Source organism: Oncorhynchus mykiss, chromosome 19, assembly GCF_057628025.1.
Source record: "Oncorhynchus mykiss isolate SJ-2025 chromosome 19, ASM5762802v1, whole genome shotgun sequence".
NCBI classification, from domain to species: domain Eukaryota; kingdom Metazoa; phylum Chordata; class Actinopteri; order Salmoniformes; family Salmonidae; genus Oncorhynchus; species Oncorhynchus mykiss.
In genome coordinates, this window is record NC_143040.1 from 49765026 (window position 1) to 49786924 (window position 21899).

The window sequence follows — 21899 nt, forward strand, 5'->3', positions numbered from 1 at the left end:
TGAAAATTATACACAAGACATTTTTATACAAAATGTTTATACAAAATTACACTCAACAGTTCTTAGATTTTTTGTTTATTTTTTAACCCCTTTTTTGTGATATCAAAAAATCTAAGAACTGTAATTTTGTGTAATTTTGTCACAACGTCTTGTGTTAAAGTCTTATCCCATCGCTGCAACTCCTCTACGGATTCCGGAGAGGCGAAGGTCAAGAGCCATGTGTCCTCCAAAATGCGACCTTGCCAAGGAGGAAACACTACAACTGGTGACCAAAGTCAGCATGCATGTGTCCGGCCCGCCACAGGAGTTGCTAAAGCGCGATGGGACAAGGACATCCCGGTCGGCCAAACCCTCCCCTAACCCAGACGACACTGGGCCAATTGTTCACCACCTCATCGTTCTCCCAGTCGCGGTCGGCTGCAACGCAGCCTGGGATCGAACCCGGGTCTGTACTGATACCTCTAGCACTGCCTTAGACCGCTGCGCCACTCGGGAGGACCCGGGGTGTTGTCTGAGGGTTTCAATTAGGTTAAAGTACAAGCTACACTGACTGTATCAGTAAACAAACATCTGGAAAAAGTAATTACAGGGCTGTTCCATTTGATTTCAATCACTTTTTGACCACACCCCTTTTGATTTGAACTAAAATGCCAATACATATTTGCCCATGGTACAAGTGGTCAGAAAGTGACTTTTTGAACCTGAATGTCAAAACATTCAAGAGATAAAGGTGCCCATAGCTGACACATACCCCACCATACCATGAGACCTCCATGTATTCATCATCACTGCAAAATAGTTTGAAGCTATTTGATAATTTTTTAAGGCACAGTGCTGTCAAAACAGTGAATTTCATGTGTTTTATATATATTTCCAAACAGTGAGGTTGAAATAATACTGTGAGAATAATAATAATGCCCTTTTAGCTGTTTGAACATTTCTGAGCTGTTTGAAAAGTTTTGGCCTTCCTGGTGACATCACCAGGAGGTAAATTAGTTAATAGACCAATAAGATTTAAAAATAATAATATTTAACCAGGCAAGTCAGTTAAAAACAAATTATTATTTACAATGACGGTCTACCCCGGCCAAACCCAGATGACGCTGGGCAAATTGTGCACCGCCCTATGGGACTCCCAATCACGGCCGGATGTGATACAGCCTGGATTTGAAAAGTACAGAGATGCAGTGCCTTAGACCGCTTCGCTACTCAGGAGGCAAAGTATAAGGAGCAACAATATGTGATTTGTCTGACTCACAAATTAGCTATGTTACTAGCTAGTTATTTTTCTAATTTACTTCACAGATAAAAAAAAACAACAATTGCTTAGTTAACGTTAGCTATATGTTAGCTGGCTAACATTGAAGTTGAACAAGAGTTTGGATTTAGTTGTCTGAGTCTGCTCAGACAACTAAAGTCATACTTGTTTCAGACATCTGTTATTGCTGCTATTGTATTTATGAAAATAAATTATAATTTGTGTGTTTATATTATTAACAGTATGCACATGTAGCATGCTCAAGCATGGTTTTGTCATCAACCCGTATCCAGGCAAGTGCCTCCCCTTTGCTCAGGAGCCATCTTAACTTTTTCGTTGTACTTTTGATAAACCCCACACGAGGGCGCTACAGTGCTAGTAATTTGAGAACAAACTTGCATGAAGAACAAATGAAATGGTCCCCCTGGGTATTCGTATGAGTGAAATGACTTGCATCCATAGGCTACTAACTTGTAAGCGTTTAACAAAAATAAAAATACAACAGTGTTGTATGTTCAAAAATTGTACAATTTGCGTTAATTTAGGTCTCTAAGCAAACTTGATAAATATGCTTAAATAAGCTTCAAGGTCTAAAGTGTATTTTATGTATGCTGCACTCTTGTAAATATACTGTGTTGACTTCCATGGTATATTCACTCACTTTAATAATAGTCACGCTGACTGCCCCAAATAAGTGCCAACCATAAGCTACACAGACATGACGTCAGCGTGGAAGCGCTGAACTAAAACAAACCAACCTCACTCACTTGTGCTCTCGGACTGGACCGCGCAGCCATTAGAATTTTACAATATCAATTTAAGCATAGATTTCAAATCATAATTTACTGTTTATTGCTTAGATCAACCCAATATCCATTGTGTAGCCCGCGTTAAAGCTTGTGCCTCAGTGCCTGTTATCTCTCGCGCAACCTGAACCTCTCCCTAAAAGCATGTCTTCGAAGCCCGGTGACGAACTAGGTTCGGAAGGGAAATGGTTTGGGGACGATTGTGAAAGAAATGGCATATTCGGAAGTACACCACCTCTGTTTGATGAGCTACGTGAAGATTTAAAATCGAAAAGCAGAGAAGAGACGAGCGACCTGGATCAAAAATTCCACAAATTTGAGGACGATGGGAAAAGGCCTCCCGTTGCTATGGAAACTGCATCTACAGGTAAGACGGTTTATCAATAACATTTATCAGTAACATTCATCTTATCATTCATAGCCTATACTTGCATTTATATAGATATACGTAGTGTGTAAGTTGCATTTGGCTGTTTACACATCTCATAGCGGAACATGCTCACCCAGGCAGCCTTTTGGGGTGTAGTATGAAGCAGTCTGAGATGGAACCTTCGTCATCGCAGAGTGTGCCAGGCGTTCTGTACCTTCTCACGAAGTTTAGGAGATCGAATCATGGGTTTGGGTGGGAAATATGCTTGAAAGTGCAAATCTGGTAATGGAGTCAACTTCGTATTAGTGGGTACAAAATAGAAGAGATTTGTATAAAATACAATTCATAACTGTTTATTTTCGACTATGAAATCTAGGTCTACATAAAATTGAAATTAGTCTCTCAGAGAAACAGAACAGACCAAGAAAACAACAGGCACTCTATGGCCTAGACATAGGCCTATTTATTAGGCTACAAACATTGGCAGGGTACAGTCCTTTAAGTTTTACATTCTTAAAGCTTGGAACAACATACTGGGAAAAATAGTTGCATAGCTACATCACAAATGTTAAACTGAAAGTTTCTGAATATTCTAACAGTAATACCTTTTGGGTGTCTCCAAAACAGTCTTAACTGAAAATGTTAGCTCCCCTGAAGATAAACAGGTCCTGGTATAGGCCTAAATTTCAAAAATAGCCCTAATTGTTTGTTTACAAAGGCAGCCTGGCTGGGATACAATGTGTCACTCACAGCCTAAGCTTATCACTGCCTAAGCTCGTTTAGTTTATTAGGATCCCCCATTAGCTACTACAACTGCAGCAGCTACTCTTCCTGGGGTCCACACATTTTTTTTTTTTTACAAATACAGAACAGTTATAGACAAGAACATAAGATTCAATTTACACTCTATTCATATGAATATTGTTATATACAGTACAGTTACATTAGATGATCTTTAGAAAGAGGAGAGGTGCTGTGATACAATATATTTTTTTTATCTATTTTTTAAAGCTAAACTTGCTTTTTGCCAGAGCAACCTCTGGTGACAGAGCATTCCACAATGACATAACTATATACATAACTGAGCAACGTATTACATCTGGTTTTGGTTTGGGTACCGTGAAGATAGCCATAGTGGCGTGTCTGATGGGTTATGTATGCATTTCTGTTTGACGTTTATGCCAATAGATTATTGAGTGGTTAGGCATTTTTAACATACACATTTTCTTAAAAAGACTAGAAGAGAAGTAGTCCATTTCTCCTCAACTCTCAACCATGAAAGACTATCATGCATGTTGTTAGTTCCATGTGTGCAGTTAAGGGCAAGGCGTGCTGCTTTGTTTTGGGCCAGCTGCAACTTTGCTAGGTCTTTCTTTGATGCACCTCAATATGTTACCGGACAGTAATCAAGATGCAACAAGATCAGAGCCTGAACAACTAGTACAGTTGATCTGTCTGTAAAAAACACAGAACATTGGGGCTCCTGAGTGGTGCAGTGGTCTAAGGCGTCACCACAGACACGCTGGTTCGACTCCAGACTGTATCACAACCGGCCGTGATTGGGAGTCCCATAGGGCGGTGCACAATTGGCCCAGCGTCATCTGGGTTTCGCCCAGATAGGCTGTCATTGTAAATAAGGATTTGTTCTTAACTGACTTGCCTAGTTAAATTTAAAAAATACGACATACTTTTGGTCATGTAGTGTATGTGGACACCTGCTCATCGAACATCTCATTCCAGAATCATGGGCATTAATATGGAGTTGGTCCCCCCTTTGCTGCTATAACAGCCTCCACTCTTCTGGGAAGGCTTTCCACTAGATGTTGGAACATTGCTGCTGGGACTCGCTTCCATTCAGCTACAAGAGCATTAGTGAGGATGGACACTGATGTCGGCATTCCAATTCATACCAAAGGTGCTTGATGGGGTTGAGGTCAGGGCTCTGTGCAGGCTAGTCAAGTTCTTCCACACCAATCTCAACAAACCATTTCTTTTTGGACATCGCTTTGTGCACAGGGGCATTGTCATGCTGAAACAGGAAAGGGCCTTCCCCAAACTGTTGCCACAAAGTTGGAAGCACAGAATCATCTAGAATGTCATTGCATGCTGTAGCGTTAAGATTTTCCTTCACTGGAACTAAGGGGCCTGAACCATGAAAAACAGCCCTAGACCATTAGTCCTCTGCCAAACTTTACAGTTGGCACTATACATTGGGGCAGGTAGCGTTCTCCTGGCATCCGCCAAACCCAGATTCGTCTGTCAGATGATGAAGCGTGATTCATCACTCCAGAGAACGCATTTCCACTGCTCCAGTCCAATGGCTGCGAGCTTTACACCACTCCAGCCAATGCTTGGCATTGCGCATGGCGATGTTAGACTGGTGTGCGGCTGCTCGGCCATAGAAACCCATTTCATGAAGCTCCCGACGAACATTTCTTGTTCTGACGTTGCTTCCAGCGGAACTCAGTAGTCAGTGTTGCAACTGAGGACAGATGATTTTTTCACGCTACGTGCTTCAGCACTTGGCGGTCCCGTTCTGTGAGCTTGTGTGGCCTACCACTTCGCGGCTGAGTGGTTATTTATTTAACTAGGCAAGTCCGTTAAGAACAAATTCTTATTTACAATGACGGCCTACCCTGGCCAAACCCTAACTCGGGCGACGCTGGACCAATTGTGCACCGCCCTATGGGACTCTCAATCATGTCCGGTTGTGATACAGCCTGGAATCGAACCAGGGACTGTAGTGACACCTCTAGCACTGAGATGCAGTGCCTTAGACTGTTGTTGCTCCTAGACGTTTCCACTTCACAATAACAAACACGTTTTCTAAGGAGGATGGGAGCCACCCTAATCATTTGGGTTCTTGGATCCTTTCACAGCATTTAGTAAACTTTTGGGAAAAAAATGTGTGTTTGACCAGATACAATGATATTTTACAGTGAACAGACTTTCAGCTTGCTTATAGGAAGGACAAGCACAGCACTTATACAGACTGATTGGCTGAGCGAAATTGATGATAAAAAGATTGTGGGGGCTCCTCCTGCTATATTGTGGATAAAGAGTTACCTGTCTAACAGAACACAGAGGGTGTTCTTTAATGGAAGCCTCTCCAACATAATCCAGGTAGAATCAGGAATTCCCCAGGGCAGCTGTCTATGAGTAAAGCCAGCTTTACACCTCCTGCTATATTGTGGATAAAGAGTTACCTGTCTAACAGAACACAGAGGGTGTTCTTTAATGGAAGCCTCGCCAACATAATCCAGGTAGAATCAGGAATTCCCCAGGGCAGCTGTCTATGAGTAAAGCCAGTGTATCTATGTATACGGATGACGCAACACTATACACGTCAGCTACTACAGCGACTGCAATACTCAACAAAGAGCTGCAGTTAGTTTCAGCAAGGAATAAGTTAGACCTAAATATTTCTAAAACTAAAAGCATTGTATTTGGGACAAATCATTCACTAAATCCTAAACCTCAACTACATCTTGTAATAAATAATGTGGGAATTCAGCAAGTCGAGATGACTAAACTGCTTGGAGAAACCCTGGATTGTTAACTGTCATGTTCAAAACATATTGATACAACAGTAGCTAAGATGGGAAGAAGTCTGTCCATAATAAAGCGCTGCTCTACCTTCTTAACAGCACTATCAAAAAGGAAGGTCCTAAGGGCCTCTGAGACTCTGGGTTCGAGCCCAGGCTCTGTCGCAGCCGGCCGTGACCGGGAGGTCCATGGGGCGACGCACAATTGGCCTAGCGTCGTCTGGGTTTAGGGAGGGTTTGGCCGGTAGGGATATCCTTGTTTCATTGTGCACTAGCGACTCCTGTGCTACTAAGATTTGGATACCACAAAATTGTGGAGAAAACATTTTTGCAGTTGGCTCAGAACAGGGCAGCACGGCTGGCCCTTGGATGTACACAGAGCGCTAACATAAATAATATGCATGTCAATCTCTCTTGGCTCAAAGTGGAGGAGTGATTGACTTCATCACTACTTGTATTAATGAGAGGTATTGACATGTTGAATGCACCGAGCTGTCTGTTTGAACCCCATGCATACCCCACAAGACATGCCACAAGAGGTCTCTTCACAATCCCCAAGTCCAGAACAGATTATGGAAGGCGCACAGTACAACATAGAGTTCCATGTAGTCATGGCTCTATTCCACATCAAGTAACTGATGCAAGCAGTAAAATTTGATTCACAATACAGGTCCTGCCTTGGCAGCAGCTAATGGGGATCCATAATTAATACAAATGCAAACAGCACATACAATTGACTGGGGCAGCTCAACAGTGCAGAAATTTGATGAAATGACTTGTTTGAAAGGTGGCTGTGACTGTGCCACGTTGAAAGTCGCTGAGATCTTCAGTAAGGTCATTCTCCTACAAGTGTTTGTCTATGGAGATTGCATGCTCAGTTTTATACACCTGTCAGCAACGGGTGTGACTGAAGTAGCCGAATCCACTAATTTGAAGGGGTGTTCACATACTTTTGTGTATATACAGTTGAAGTCGGAAGTTTACATACACCTTAGCCAAATACATTTAAATTCAGTTTCACAATTCCTGACATTTAATCCTAGTAAAAATTCCCTGTCTTAGGTCAGTTATCACCACTTTATTTTAAGAATGAGAGAATGATTTATTTGAGCTTTTATTTCTTTCATTACATTCCCTGTGGGTCAGAAGTATACATTCACTCAATTAGTGTATGGTAGCATGCCTTTAAATAGTTTAACTTGGGTCAAACGTTTTGGGTAGCCTTCCACAAGCTTCCCACAATAAGTTGGGTGAATTTTGGCCCATTCCTCCTGACAGAGATGGTGTAACTGAGTCAGGTTTGTAGGCCTCCTTGCTTGCACACGCTTTTTCAGTTCTGCCCACAAATGTTCTATAGGTTTGAGTTCAGGGCTTTGTGATGGCCACTCCAATACCTTGACTTTGTTGTCCTTAAGCCATTTTGCCACGACTTTGGAAGTATGCTTAGGGTCATTGTCCATTTGGAAGACCCATTTGCGACCAAGCTTTAACTTCCTGACTGATGTCTTGAGATGTTGCTTCAATATATCCCCATAATTTTCTTCCCTCATGACACCATCTATTTTGTGCACCAGACCCTCCTGCAGAAAAGCACCCCCACAACATGATGCTGCCACCCCGTGCTTCACAGTTGGGATGGTGCTCTTCGGCGTGCAAGCCTCCCCCTTTTTCCTCCAAACATAATGATGGTCATTATGGCCAAACAGTTCTATTTTTGTTTCATCAGACCAGAGGACATTTCTCCAAAAAGTACGATCTTTGTCCCCATATGCAGTTGCAAACTGTCTGGCTTTTTTAATGGCGGTTTTGGAGCAGTGGCTTCTTCCTTGCTGAGCGCCCTTTCAGGTTATTTCGATATAGGACTCATTTTACTGTGGATATAAATACTTTTGTAATCGTTTCCTCCAGCATCTTCACAAGATCATTTGTTGTTGTTTTGGGATTGATTTGCACTTTTCGCACCAGAGTACGAATGACGGCTGCTTGGTCCCATTGTGTTTATACTTGCATACTATTGTTTGAACAGATGAACGTGGTACCTTCAGGCGTTTGTAAATTTCTCCTGAAGATGAACCAGACTTGTGGAGGTCTACAATTTTTTCTGAGGTCTTGGCTGATTTCTTTAGATTTCCCATGATGTCAAGCAAAAAGGCACTGAGTTTGAAGGTAGGCTATGAAATACATCCACAGGTACAACTCCAATTAAATCAAATGATGTCAATTAGCTTAACAGAAGCTTCTAAAGCCATGACATAATTTTCTTAGTGTATGTAAACTTCTGACCCACTGGAATTGTGATGCAGTGAATTATAAGTGAAATAATCTGTCTATAAACTATTGTTGGAAAAATGACTTATCATGCACAAAGTAGATGTCCTAAATGTCTTGCCAAAACAATTTTTTGTTAACAAGAAATTTGAGGTGTGTTTGAAAAACGAGTTTTAATGACTCCAACCTAAGTGTATGTAAACTAGCGACTTCAACTGTAGTGTACCTCTCCCCATCTTCACAACAACTTGACTATGATACCTGACCATCCAATGTTACTCCTAGGGGTCCAGCTTCTTCAACTTGTTCAATGTTCACACACTTTATGCACAACTCCAGTTGATGTTTAGGTCTAAGATAATGCTTTGTACCAAATACAATGCTTTTGGTTTTTAGATGTAATTAAGACCAGTTTGTTAATTATCACTTAATGTTTACATATCTGTCATTACTCATCTTATACAGTGGGGCAAAAAAGTATTTAGTCAGCCACCAATTGTGCAAGTTCTCCCACTTAAAAAGATGAGAGAGGCCTGTAATTTTCATCATAGGTACCCTTCAACTATGACAGATAAAATGAGAAAAGAAAATCCTGAAAATCACATTGTAGGATTTTTAATGAATTTATTTGCACATTATGGTGTAAAATAAGTATTTGGTCACCTACAAACAAGCAAGATTTCTGGCTCTCACAGACCTGTAACTTCTTCTTTAAGAGTCTCCTCTGTCCTCCACTCGTTACCTGTATTAATGGCACCTGTTTGAACTTGTTATCAGTATACAAGACACCTGTCCACAACCTCAAACAGTCACACTCCAAACTCCACTATGGCCACGACCAAAGAGCTGTCAAAGGACACCAGAAACAAAATTGTAGACCTGCACATGGCTGGGAAGACTGAATCTGCAATAGGTAAGCAGCTTGGTTTGAAGAAATCAACTGTGGGAGCAATTATTAGGAAATGGAAGACATACAAGACCACTGATAATCTCCCTCGATCTGGGGCTCCACGCAAGATCTCACCCGGTGGGGTCAAAATGATCACAAGAACGGTGAGCAAAAATCCCAGAACCACACGGGGGGACCTAGTGAATGACCTGCAGAAAGCTGGGACCAAAGTAACAAAGCCTACCATCAGTAACACACTGCGCCGTCAGGGACTCAAATCCTGCAGTGCCAGACGTGTCCCCCTGCTTAAGCCAGTACATGTCCAGGCCCGTCTGAAGTTTGCTAGAGAGCATTTGGATGATCCAGAAGAAGATTGGGAGAATGTCATATGGTCAGATGAAACCAAAATAGAACTTTTTGGAAAAAACTCAACTCGTCATGTTCGGAGGACAAAGAATGCTGAGTTGCATCCAAAGAACACCATACCTACTGTGAAGCATGGGGGTGGAAACATCATGCGTTGGGGCAGTTTTTCTGCAAAGGGACCAGGACGACTGATCCGTGTAAAGGAAAGAATGAATGGGGCCATGTATCGTGAGATTTTGAGTGAAAACCTCCTTCCATCAGCAAGGGCATTGAAGATGAAACGTGGCTGGGTCTTTCAGCATGACAATGATCCCAAACACACCGCCCCAGGCAACGAAGGAGTGGCTTCGTAAGAAGCATTTCAAGGTCCTGGAGTGGCCTAGCCAGTCTCCAGATCTCAACCCCATAGAAAATCTTTGGAGGGAGTTGAAAGTCCGTGTTGCCCAGCAACAGCCCCAAAACATCACTGCTCTAGAGGAGATCTGCATGGAGGAATGGGCCAAAATATGTGTGAAAACCTTGTGAAGACTTACAGAAAACGTTTGACCTCTGTCATTGCCAACAAAGGGTATATAACAAAGTATTGAGATAAACTTTTGTTATTGACCAAATACTTATTTTCCACCATAATTTGGAAATAAATTCATTAAAAATCCTACAATGTGATTTTCTGGATTTTTTTCTAATTTTGTCTGTCATAGTTGAGTGTACCTATGATGAAAATTACAGGCCTCTCTCATCTTTTTAAGTGGGAGAACTTGCACAATTGGTGGCTGACTAAATACTTTTTTGCCCCACTGTATGTATATACTGTTTTCTATACTATTCTATGGTATCACATTCACTTAATAATGTTTACATATCTTGCATTACTCGTCTCATATGTATATACTATATTCTATACCTTAGTCCATTCCGGTCTGGCATTGCTCGTCCATATGTATATAGTCTTAATTCATTCATACTTAGATTTGTGTGTATTGGGTATATGTTGTGTAATTTGTTAGATATTACTGCACTGTTGTAGCTAGAAGCACAGGAATTTCGCTACACACGCAATAACATCTGCTAATCACGTGTATGTGACCAATAACATTTGTTTTGACTGTAACTCCTGGCTAAGAGTCTCAGTGAGCTCACTGGCTTTAGGTGCTGATGTGTAGAGTGTGCATAGTCATTTTAGCTTATTGTAAGACAAGTGGCAAATCATTTGTAAAAATAGAGAAGAGTAACTGCCCTAGGCAACTGCCCAGAGGGATACCGCACTATACATATCTGTTAGAGAATCTTCCATTGAAGAATACTCTAAATTCTATTGGATAAGTAACTCTCCAACCATGTTATGTTAGATGGTGTAAAGCCATAGCAAGTGAGTTTTTTCAATTACAAATTATGATCAATAACATCAAAGGCTGCACTGAAATCTAACAATACAGCTTCAACGATCATCTTATTATCCATTTATTTTAGTCAATCATCAGTCATCTGAGTCAGTGCAGTACAAGTGGAGTGCCCTTCCCTATACGCATGCTGAACGTCAGTTGTGAACTTGTCCTTCGAAAAATAGTATTGTATTTGTTCAACCACAATTTTCTCCGTCATTTTACTAAGAGGGAGCAAACTGATTGGGCAGCTGTTATAGTCAAGCACCCTTTGCTGGCTCTTTTTATGCAGAGGAATTACTTTAGCTTCCTAGCTTCCTTCCATGCCTATCGACACCCATTCCTTTAGGCTTTGATTAAAGACATAGCAAATAGGGGTGGCAATACAGTCTGCTACCTTTCTTAATAGTTTCCCATCTAGGTCACTGGCGTAACGCAGTTTCTCTTTATTTAACTAGGCAAGTCAGTTAAGAACACCTTCTTATTTACAATGACGGCCTAGGAACGGTGGGTTAACTGCCTCGTTCAGGGGCAGAACGACAGATTTTCACCTTGTCAGCTGTGTGCACTCCACAAGGAGACTGCCTGTTACGCGAATGCAGTAAGCCAGAGTAAGTTGCTAGCTAGCATTAAACTTATGTTATAAAAAACTATCAATCAATCATAATCACTAGTTAACTACACATGGTTGATGATATTCCTAGATATTATCTAGCGTGTCATGCGTTGCATATAATCTGACTGAGCATACAAGTATCTAAGTATCTGACTGAGCGGTGGTAGGCAGAAGCAGGCGCGTAAACATTCATTCAAAAAGCACTTTCGTGCATTTTGCCAGCAGCTCTTCGTTGTGCGTCAAGCATTGCGCTGTTTATGACTTCAAGCCTATCAACTCCCGAGATGAGGCTGGTGTAAAACCGAAGTGAAATGGCTGGCTAGTTAGCACGCGCTAATAGCGTTTCAAACGTCACTTGCTCGCTCTGAGCCTTGGAGTGATTGTTTCCCTTGCTCTGCATGGGTAACACTGCTTCGAGGGTGGCTGTTGTCGTTGTGTTCCTGGTTCGAGCCCAGGGAGGAGCGAGGAGAGGGATGGATGCTATACTGTTACACTGGCAATACTAAAGTGCCTATAAGAACATCCAATAGTCAAAGGTTCATGAAATACAAATGGTATAGAGAGAAATAGCCCTATAATTCCTATAATAACTACAACCTTAAACTTCTTACCTGGGAATATTGAAGACTCATGTTGAAAGGAAGCACCAGCTTTCATATGCTCTCATGTTCTGAGAAAGGAACTTAAACGTTAGCTTTCTTACATGGCACATATTGCACTTTTACTTACTTCTCCAACACTTTTTTTTTTGCATTATTTAAACCAAATTGAACATTCAGTATTATTATTATTATTATTTAAACCATAAGTGTCCATTCAGTATTGTTGTAATTGTCATTATTACAAATAAAATAAAAAAATTGGCCAATTAATGGGTATCGGCTTTTTTGGCCCTCCAATAATCGGTATCGGCGTTGAAAAATCATAATCGGTCGACCTCTAGCCTAGTCCCTAAACATAAACTTAGTTGTGAGTTTATTTAAAGTTCAGGCTATTTGTAGCCATGGAATCTCACATGTAAGCCAATGAATTTAGTAAGGTTTGCTAGCACTGATTAAGCAGAGTGCTGTAGAACCTCAAAGCAGTGTTTTTGTGGGAGCATCATTCACGCTTCATCTCTAAGTCCGTCACCCTCTTCAGCAGAGCTCAGCTCATACTGCTATTTTTAATCCTGGAAAAACAGGGCTCACCATCCGCTTGTAGAGGAGGGAACTGGAGTCCTGCACTTGCATTTTCATTCACCGTCCCTCTGAAATATTCATAAGATGGTGTTTAAAATCCATGACTAGCTTGCTCTCTTCTTAACCCAGGCCTTTTCTTTAGCTCTTTCAGCCCTGTCAGTCTTTTAAGATGAATGTTTTTTGCTACATTAACAGAGGCATCTAGGCTATTTTAAGCCTGTAATCTGATTTTAATGCAGTCTGTTAGTAAGTGTGGTATTGAATATCAGTCTTTACAAAAACATTGTGGTGTTTTTGTTGTTCAGAAACTGAAGTTGTCTTCTAAACATGGCTACAGTTCAGACAGCCTGCCAGATGATTTCCCTTACGGCAAGATAAAAGGTGTTTACTGACTGTGGCTTCACAGCTCGAGACCGAGGATTGACCTGTTCCCAAACACACACACGGACACACACACACACATACGGACACATGCAAACACACAGCAGCCATTTCAGAAAATCATCAAAAGGCAAACATAACTGCCTTTTAGCCATGTTTGCTGGGCCCTGTCTACAGTATAGAAGTAATCTGTTGTGACACTTGTGGTCTTGGTGGCCACAATGTGGATCTTTACAGAGCTAGACTGCTTTCAACTAACCAGACACTGACCAGCCAGATCTAGGATAGTTTTTGGAGCAGAAAAGCCCTAGCCGGTTCTGTCCTGTCTAGGACCTTGGGCCTGACCCTCTCCATGCAACAATGTACTCACACAATCTCACTCTCGTCTGTGGATATCATGCTCCAGGAAATTAAACTGCATACTTATTGGACAACATCATTTCCTGTAACTCACAGAACCTCAGAGCAAGGCTACATTAGTCCTCTCCCATTCAGGCCATATATAGTGCTGGTCTCAGCTGCAATTACAGCAGAAGGACAAGTGGAGAAAAATCTTTAGCCATACAGCATGCCTGTTCTTTCTAAGGCTAAGTGATGCCCAATCATCCCCATCCTCCGCACATAAAGATGTTTCACACAACGATGTCTTAGAAAGATGTCAAAACAATGTGTTAATGATGAGCAGGACATCCAGAGTTCTGACCAGATCTGACCACGCTGTGAAATGCACATGAGGACATCGCTTCACTTGTTCATTATATTCACAGCAGATGGTGCATCTAATGGGTTCCCCATGCCGAAAGTTAGATCATTTGGGCATTCTTCTCTATTTTTGTGAATATTTTATGTTTTGAAGTCAGTGTTTGATATTCCGAGAGCCAATGGATTTAAGGCAATAGGACTGTTTCACGGTATGCATATTTCACATCAATAGTCCCTGTTATAGAGCTTCTGTAGTGTTCCCACCTTCCTATGTAATGCTCCTGATTTGTCTGTGAAATACACATTTTACTCTCTGAAGATAAAATAGTAGGCTACTAGTACATTCCTTCTATACATCTCCCATCCAGACATATCAAGCACAACAATCTTTACACACTAGTCTAATTTTGACACAGTGACTAATGGGTTACTTGTGCTTCTTCTGCATCTCAGCATAAAGCATGAGAGAGGGTGTCTACTGTCTGGGACCTTTCCATAACTAGGAGAGAGGAGGTCATAAGGTGACCATATTACCGCCAGTCATGAGTCATGACCTCAGTAAAATTCCATGTGACCACGTGATGACCTCCGGCTATGCTCTCTGGACATGTTTCGGTAGTACCCGATTTACTAAAACCATGGTCCTAATGGCTTGGTACTCAGGGCTCTATTGTCACTCTAACCACACCAATATTAGAGTTTATGCATAGGCCTATGACCCCAAGCACCTGCCTGTAGATTATTCAACAAAACGCTCCAACCAAATGGAGGTTTTTGGATATAAAAATAATCTTTATCGAACAAAACTAACATTTATTGTAGAACTGGGAGTCTCGTGAGTGCAAACATCCGAAGATCATCGAAGGTAAGCAATTAATTTGATTGGTCATGAAAGTCAGAAAAGCAATCTACTTTGCTGCTAGCTGTTTGTAATGTTTTGTCTGCTGAGAGAGCTGTGCTCACATAAACGCTTGGTTTGAAATCTGACACGCAAGCTAAGCTGTGTTTTGGTATATTGCACTTGTGATTTCATGAAAATGTAATATTTTTAGTAATTTAATTTGAATTTGGCGCTCTGCAATTCAGCTGATGTTGACGAAAATGATCCCGCTAAAGGGATCGGTGCGCCAAGAGGTTTTAATGGGTGTAGTGAAATAAGTGTTATATTTATTTCTCAGCTGCTCATGTTACGAGCATGTTCCGATATACAACCGAAGTGGCCTCTCTGTCATCAGTTCCTGCCCATTTGATAATGTGCCATTCTAAATCGAAACAAATGTTAAATATTAGTAATGACAATAATAAATTGAGAATTGTCTGATGGGAGAAAATATGATTACTTGATGAGAGAACAGCTGTGCAGCCTGAGGCAAGGCACAGAGCGCAATCTTTTTTGATACTTTCTCAAATCATCAATGGCCTATACTCGTGTCATGCAGCCCGTATATGTTTGGATTTCTAAGACATTCTAAGGGCTGTATCATTCACAACTAACATTGCCAAATTACTCTAAATCTAGCATATAAAACCTGTTTCAAATGATCACTTTTATGCTCAACATAGCCACGTCATATGCACACTGGCTCCGGAATGGGAAAGATATCCTTTATATTTTATTCAGCTAAGTTAAATTATATTCTTCTTACTATAAAATCATATAATATAAAATAGTGCCGTTGGACGATAAGCAGATCTTGTCAGCTCAACAAACAAGCCTACAGCCTCTGCCATGAAGCATTGCCAGATAACATACAGACCGGCGGTCTTTTGCAGGACAAAATTTCATGACTGCCACTGCCTTACTTAGGTCTACAGTTCCAGTACATGTTCATCAACCTGGGAGATCTCTGCTCTGCTGCCCCAGCAGTCCTGGGCTGTTGCTGGGAGGAAGGATGATGAAAATGGAGACTGTGCTGCTAGTGTCTCTGTCTGTGCTGCCTCACAGAATTACTTGGGCCCCTCTGCTTGTCTTGTTTCTTGCCAGCCTGCCTTCAAATCTCATTCGTCTTCTTCAACATCCAGAGCCAATTAGCTAATGCTGTGGGAAGGACACAGATAAAGCAATGAAGGACAGGGTCAGGAAAGCTCCACCCCAGGGGACAACACAGTATGTCAGCTGTCGTGAACTGTGGGCCTAAATAGATTATTCTCCAAATCTTTTTCAATCCCCCGACAGACAACTCTGCACCATCTTTGAATCTAGCCTAATGCTTCTCCAACCTTCCACCTGTCAGTCTGTTTGAATGGCTTCATAAATAAAAAGCTATGCAGATAGGCTAGAATTTGACTTGCTGAATTGCTAAATAGTGCTAGGTAGGCTTCTCTAAAGACTCAACTCTGTCCACATCTCTTGGTAGTTTGATGCAGAGGGCTGTTGGCAGTCAGTTGCCACTGTCCTCAGCATTTGGTCCAAATACTGTAGACAAAAGAAAGGCATTCTATCCTACGTGTCCTTTGTGTGTGTGCTCCTGTGTGTCCTTGAGTGCGTGTGTGTGTCTTGGCTAAAGCTAACAATGGATGTGAAGTAAGACAACAGAGACAGTTCATTGACAGCTGGGCTCCAAAGCTGACAGCTTGTAGACACTCAGTCTGGATCTTCAGATAATCTATCCTCACCATTCCACTCAGGCAAAGACTTTGCTGGGATCGATAAATGACAGGTGGCAACCAAAGCTTCCACTGACTTCACAACTTCAATGCAATAAGACTGCTTGTGTGTAGGCTGACTGTTTTTATAGCATTTTCTCATCCCAGTTGACAATAACAATGTCCAGCCATTATGGGAGTTTAAGATGATGGTGGACAACAATAGCTCATGAGCAACTGTATCCTCTGACCTCTCAGCTGCCTACCTACCTATCGACCTCCTTCTGTATTCATATACCCGTTGTCATTTTTGAGCCACTTATATTTATGTGTTCGCGATAGCCGCTTGCTTACTTCCCTCCAATTCAACACCTTTTTGTTTTCTTTCTTCCCCCTTCTCATTGTCACCCCCAGTTTGCTGCCTAAAGCCTACCCCCTTCTCTTAAGTTTCAATTTGAAGAGGTAACAACACAGTAGCCTATATGTTCTTGTAAGGCCCCTCTCACACTCTGTTTGGCTGATTTGCTGTAGCATGCAGCAGAAATGGGAGAGGACTCTTGAAAGGAGACATCACACATGTGGAACATAGATTAACACTATATACACTACAGTGTAGGCAAATCATTCTCACAAAACTGTAAAAAAAAAATAATAATATCACAAGTCATTTTTCACACAGTTTCTTCTTGAATTGCTCATATTAGGATCTGCACTTATCTATTTCATAATTATTCTTAGATATGCATTTGACATCATTATTGTTTTTGAAGTCCAAAAAAGTAATAATCAAATCAATATTTGTAATATTTTATGCATGCTCCCCTAATGAAAAAGTCTGAGTAAAAACATAACACTGAAAATAAAAATATTTCAAAATGAAAATATACAACTGTTATAAAATTAAATCAGACTTTTCCCCAATTTGAGCTCTTTAGCCATTTCAGTAATGAGATGGCCAAGTGGGGTAAAGGGGGTGTTTGAGAATAAGAACCTCATTCTGAAGGCATATAATGTAATAATATATGACATTTAGCAGATGCTTTTATCCAAAGCAACTTACGGTCATGCGTGCATAAATTTTACATATGGATAGTCACGGGAATCGAATCCACTACCTTGGCTCTACCAACCTGAGCTATAAATTAACTTAACTTGTGCCCATCTAAGGACTACTCCTCAAGATCAGTGGTCACCAACCTTATCTGAGTCAAGATCACTTTCGCAGTCAAAAAGCAAGCCGAGATCTACCGCTCATAATTATTTTTTAAACCTTTTTTTTTTTTTACATTAACCTAGTTAAAACAATTCTGTAGGAATGAGGTTTGGGCCATAGGCCTAATAGATTATCATAGCATATTGGCTATATGCCTGGCCTGCCAATATTGTTATTCTCAGACCATATTATATTTAAAAACTCGAGTTACGATAACAAAATAAATCAATTGGTGTAGAACAAATGTAAATAATTAGCTTTTTAAAATTTTACTGGACTGATGGTACCTGCATCTGATGGTTATGGTGCTTTCAAGACAACTGGGATAGCTAGGTCAAATCATGACGTCGGGAAGTCGGAGCTCTTGAAATTCCGAATTGGATGACCGTTCAAAACTATTTTCCCCAGTCGGATCTCGTTTTTTCCCCAGAGTTCTCAGTTGTCTTGAATGCACTGAAGTCGGAAGTCAGACATTTCCAAGTTCCCAGTTGTTTTGAACACAGAATTAGTCTCAGCGGAGGGAGGGGAAGAGCACCACAGTATCTGCCTTTCACAGTCCCTGCTTTCTCCTCCCTTTCCTCCGGTGAGACTGACCAGAGAAAGGGGACACAGTCTTCTACCTGATGGGGAAGCTGGAGTCACACCCCATCTGCCTCATGCACAAATTCATGTTGTTCCTATAACCAGAGATAGTGAAATATTCCTCGATATTGAAATAGACACCACGAGCTGCTAATAATAATACAAACTCAGGGCTATCGGTACACTTGGCTACTAATCTTTTTACCGTTATTTAACTAGGCAAGTCAGTTAAGAACAAATTCTTATTTACAATGACGGCCTACCCCGGCCAAACCCTAACCCGGACGACGCTGGGCCAATTGTGCGCCGCCCCCATGGGACTCCCAATCACGGCCAGTTGTGATACAGCCTGGAATCGGACCAGGGTCTGTAGTGATGCCTCTAGCACTGAAATGCAGACCGCTGCACCACTCGGGAGCCCATTGCAGCTGCAGTGCGAGTGGAAGTACTGGGAAGCATATTTTATGTTTTGTAATAGTGTTTAATAAAAACAGTGTTGACAGTGATGAATAAAAACTTTCAAATGAACTCACTCATAAAAACAGCTCTATGCGAGTTTAGTAGGCGCACTTGATTTAGCCACATCTCTCCAGGTCCACTTTGCTTACCAGGGCTTCTGAATCAAGTTGCAAACTTCAGACGTGCAGCAATGTTTTTTTTGGACAGCAGTAGCTTCTTCCGTGGTGTCCTCCCATGAACACCATTCTTGTTTTACGTATCGTGGACTAGTCAACAGAGATGTTGGCATGTTCCAGAGATTTCTGTCTCTTTAGCTGACACTCTAGGATTCTTCTTAAGCTCATTGAGCATTCTGCGCTGTGCTCTTGCAGTCATCTTTGCAGGACGGCCACTCCTAGGGAGAGTAGCAACAGTGCTGTACTGTCTCCATTTATAGACAATTTGTCTTACTGTGGACTGATGAACATCAAGGCTTTCAGAGATACTTTTGTAACCCTTACCAGCGTTATGCAAGTCAACACATTCTTAATCTTATGTCTTCTGAGATCTCTTTTGTTCGAGGCATGGTTCACATCAGCAATTCTTCTTGTGAATAGAAAACTCACATTTTGTGAGTGTTTTTTTATAGGGCAAGGCAGCTCTAACCAACATCTCCAATCTCATCCACTGATTGGACTACAGGTTAGCTGACTCCAATTAGCTTTTGGAGAAGTCTAGGGGTTCGCATACTTTTTCCAACCGACACTGTGAATGTTTATATTATCTATTCAATATAGACAAGAAAAATACAATAATTTGTGTGTTATTATTTTAAGTTTGTCTATTGTTGTGACTTAGATGAAGATCAGATCAAATTTGATGACCAATTTATGCAGAAATCCAGGTAATTCCAAAGGGTTTTAATACTTTTTCTAGCCACTGTACACAGGGTACCAGTACTGAGTCGATGTGCAGAGGTACGAGGTAATGGAGGTAGATGCATTATGTACATATAGGTAGGGATAAAGTGACTAGGCAACAGGATAGATAATCAACAGTAGCAGCAGTGTATGTGATGAGTTAAAAGAGTTTAGGGCTGACCCCAATTAGTCAGTTGTTAGGCTGTTGGTCGACCAAGACTGTTTTAGTCGAGCTGTAACAAATATCTCTGTACCGCATCGCCAGGCGTCTCCCAAATTTTGTAACAATGCGGAAGGCTATGTTTAGCTCCGAATTGACATGATTAGTTGACAGTAGGTGGGGTGGTACATCCTGTATAAACACAAACTCACTTCCTTGACAACAGTGCTGCACTGCTCCATAAAGCGCAAGAAGTATGAATGCCCTGACTTCTGCTGAGGCCATATCACCATAAATGCTGCATGGCCAATGCAGACATCGGATTGACCATGCACCCAGATGCACAATGCACTTCTTTCTCGCTCTTTCCCGACAATCAGTGCATATTCATTGTTTCATAACTTCCTTGTGTGAATTGTTTGCATTTGATTGTTAGTGTATATCAATTCCCCATTACATATATCACCAGTAGTATATTTAACGTTAATTCCTATCATTTCTAATCTGTTACTTTGGTTATGGTTATTTCTTTTAATGCATTCAATATTATTATTCCAGTCTTCCTGTTATCCTTGTCTGAATGGACACATTGTTTGCGGAGTGCACAACCTATGCTACACTTGTGAGACACATGTTTTGGTTTCTTTAATTCCATTTATGAGTTCTGTCAATTTAGTCATTGTTTTTTGTTTGGAGTGCTCCTGTCAATGTTGAGTAAGGACGTGCACACATAGAAGTAGGACTATAGGCTACCTGGCCTGCGAGCAAATGTAGGCAAATAAATGTGCCCATTTTGGGATCTGATAGTATTTCTGATTGGCTTAACAAACAACCTGTGGAGCTTGTCAAAGTGATGTTTTCTTCACCTCAAACAGCAAGCAAACGGAAGTCTGTTTTTATATCCATTGAGAATTACAATAGTTTCTCAATGTATTTGAAAAATCTTTTCCAGCTCTCTTCCTTTCGATAACCACTCAGCGTGAAAGGGAAAAATGTCATGCTCTGATCCAGTGAAATGTCATAAAGGCTTCTTGTCAGTGCTTGACTTGGACTGAAATAGGTTCCGGTGTTGTGCCGAAAATCTCCCCCCCGCCAGAATTCTCTCCCCTTCTAATTTCCTTAATTTTGTGGCTATAGTCAAATTCTTTATGTGGCATACATCAGAGTCAAATACTTTCTATAGATCAAAATGAATGTCAAGATAGGCAACCGAAATTAATGTAGGTGTGTTATATTATATTATTATATTATTATTATATTAAACATAGAGGAGGGAGTAAAATGTTGGCAAGCAAAAAACATTTCAGAACAACTATGGCTGAATTATTATCCTTACACTTTACAAAATACTAGTCGAATAAGACATAGAAGAGATGACGAATTTTGGAAAAGAGATTTATTTATAGACTAATACAAATCAGTAGCGGATTTAGGTACGGGAAACATGGGCAGCCGCCCAGGGCTGCATCTTGCCGGGGGCGACACGGGGCTCACGCGGGGGCGGGCGCTGAAGGAGGGGGGGGGTTCGCCCGGTTTGCCCAGGGCGCCATACAAGCTAGAACCGCCACATACACTTGAAACAAAGGACCAACCCTGCTTAGCTTCAGAAGCAAGCCAGCAGTGGTATGCAGGGTGGTATGCTGCTGATAGTTGTGATGGGCTGAGAGTGGCTGAGGGGTTGGATTAAAGAGCTTATGTTTGCTAATGTATTATTGTTATGTCATTGCTTTATATAAAAGTATGTGTTAAATAAGAAATAAAAACCATGTCTGTATATGGAAGAATACACGTTTAACATTTTCTAGCAATCAATTGGTCGAAAGAACAGACGACTTTTGGTCAACCAAGATTATTTTATTTTTTTTGTCTGGGACAGCCCTAATGCAGATAGTCCAGGCAGCTATTTTATGAACTATTTAGCAGTCTTATGGCTTGGGCGTTGAAGCTGTTCAGGGCCCTGTTGATTCCCAACTTGGTGCATCAGTAGTGCTTGCTGTGCGGTAGCAGAGAGAACAGTCCATGAGTTGGGTGGCTGGAGTCTCTGACAATCTTTAGGGCCTTCCCCTGACACCGCCAGGTATAGAGGTCCTGGATGGCAGGGAGCTTGGCCCCAGTGATGTACTGGGCCGTACGCACTACCCTCTGTAGCACCTTGCGGTCTGATGCCAAGCGGTCTGATACCAAGCGGTGATGCAGCCAGTGGTGCAGTTGTAGAACTTTTTGAGGATCTAAGGGC

At 41.4% G+C, this 21899-nt stretch overlaps 1 protein-coding gene across 1 annotated transcript in view; it reads left to right on the top strand.

The window, feature by feature from the left end:
* The first annotated feature begins 1930 nt into the window (after window positions 1-1930).
* LOC110497848 (reticulon-1) overlaps window positions 1931-21899 on the top strand; it is a 50374-nt gene continuing 30405 nt past the window's right edge. The window contains exon 1 of the mRNA XM_021574279.3: window positions 1931-2431. Coding sequence (XP_021429954.3) covers window positions 2209-2431 — 223 coding nt within the window. The 5' untranslated portion in view covers window positions 1931-2208. The remainder of the gene's footprint in view (window positions 2432-21899) is intronic.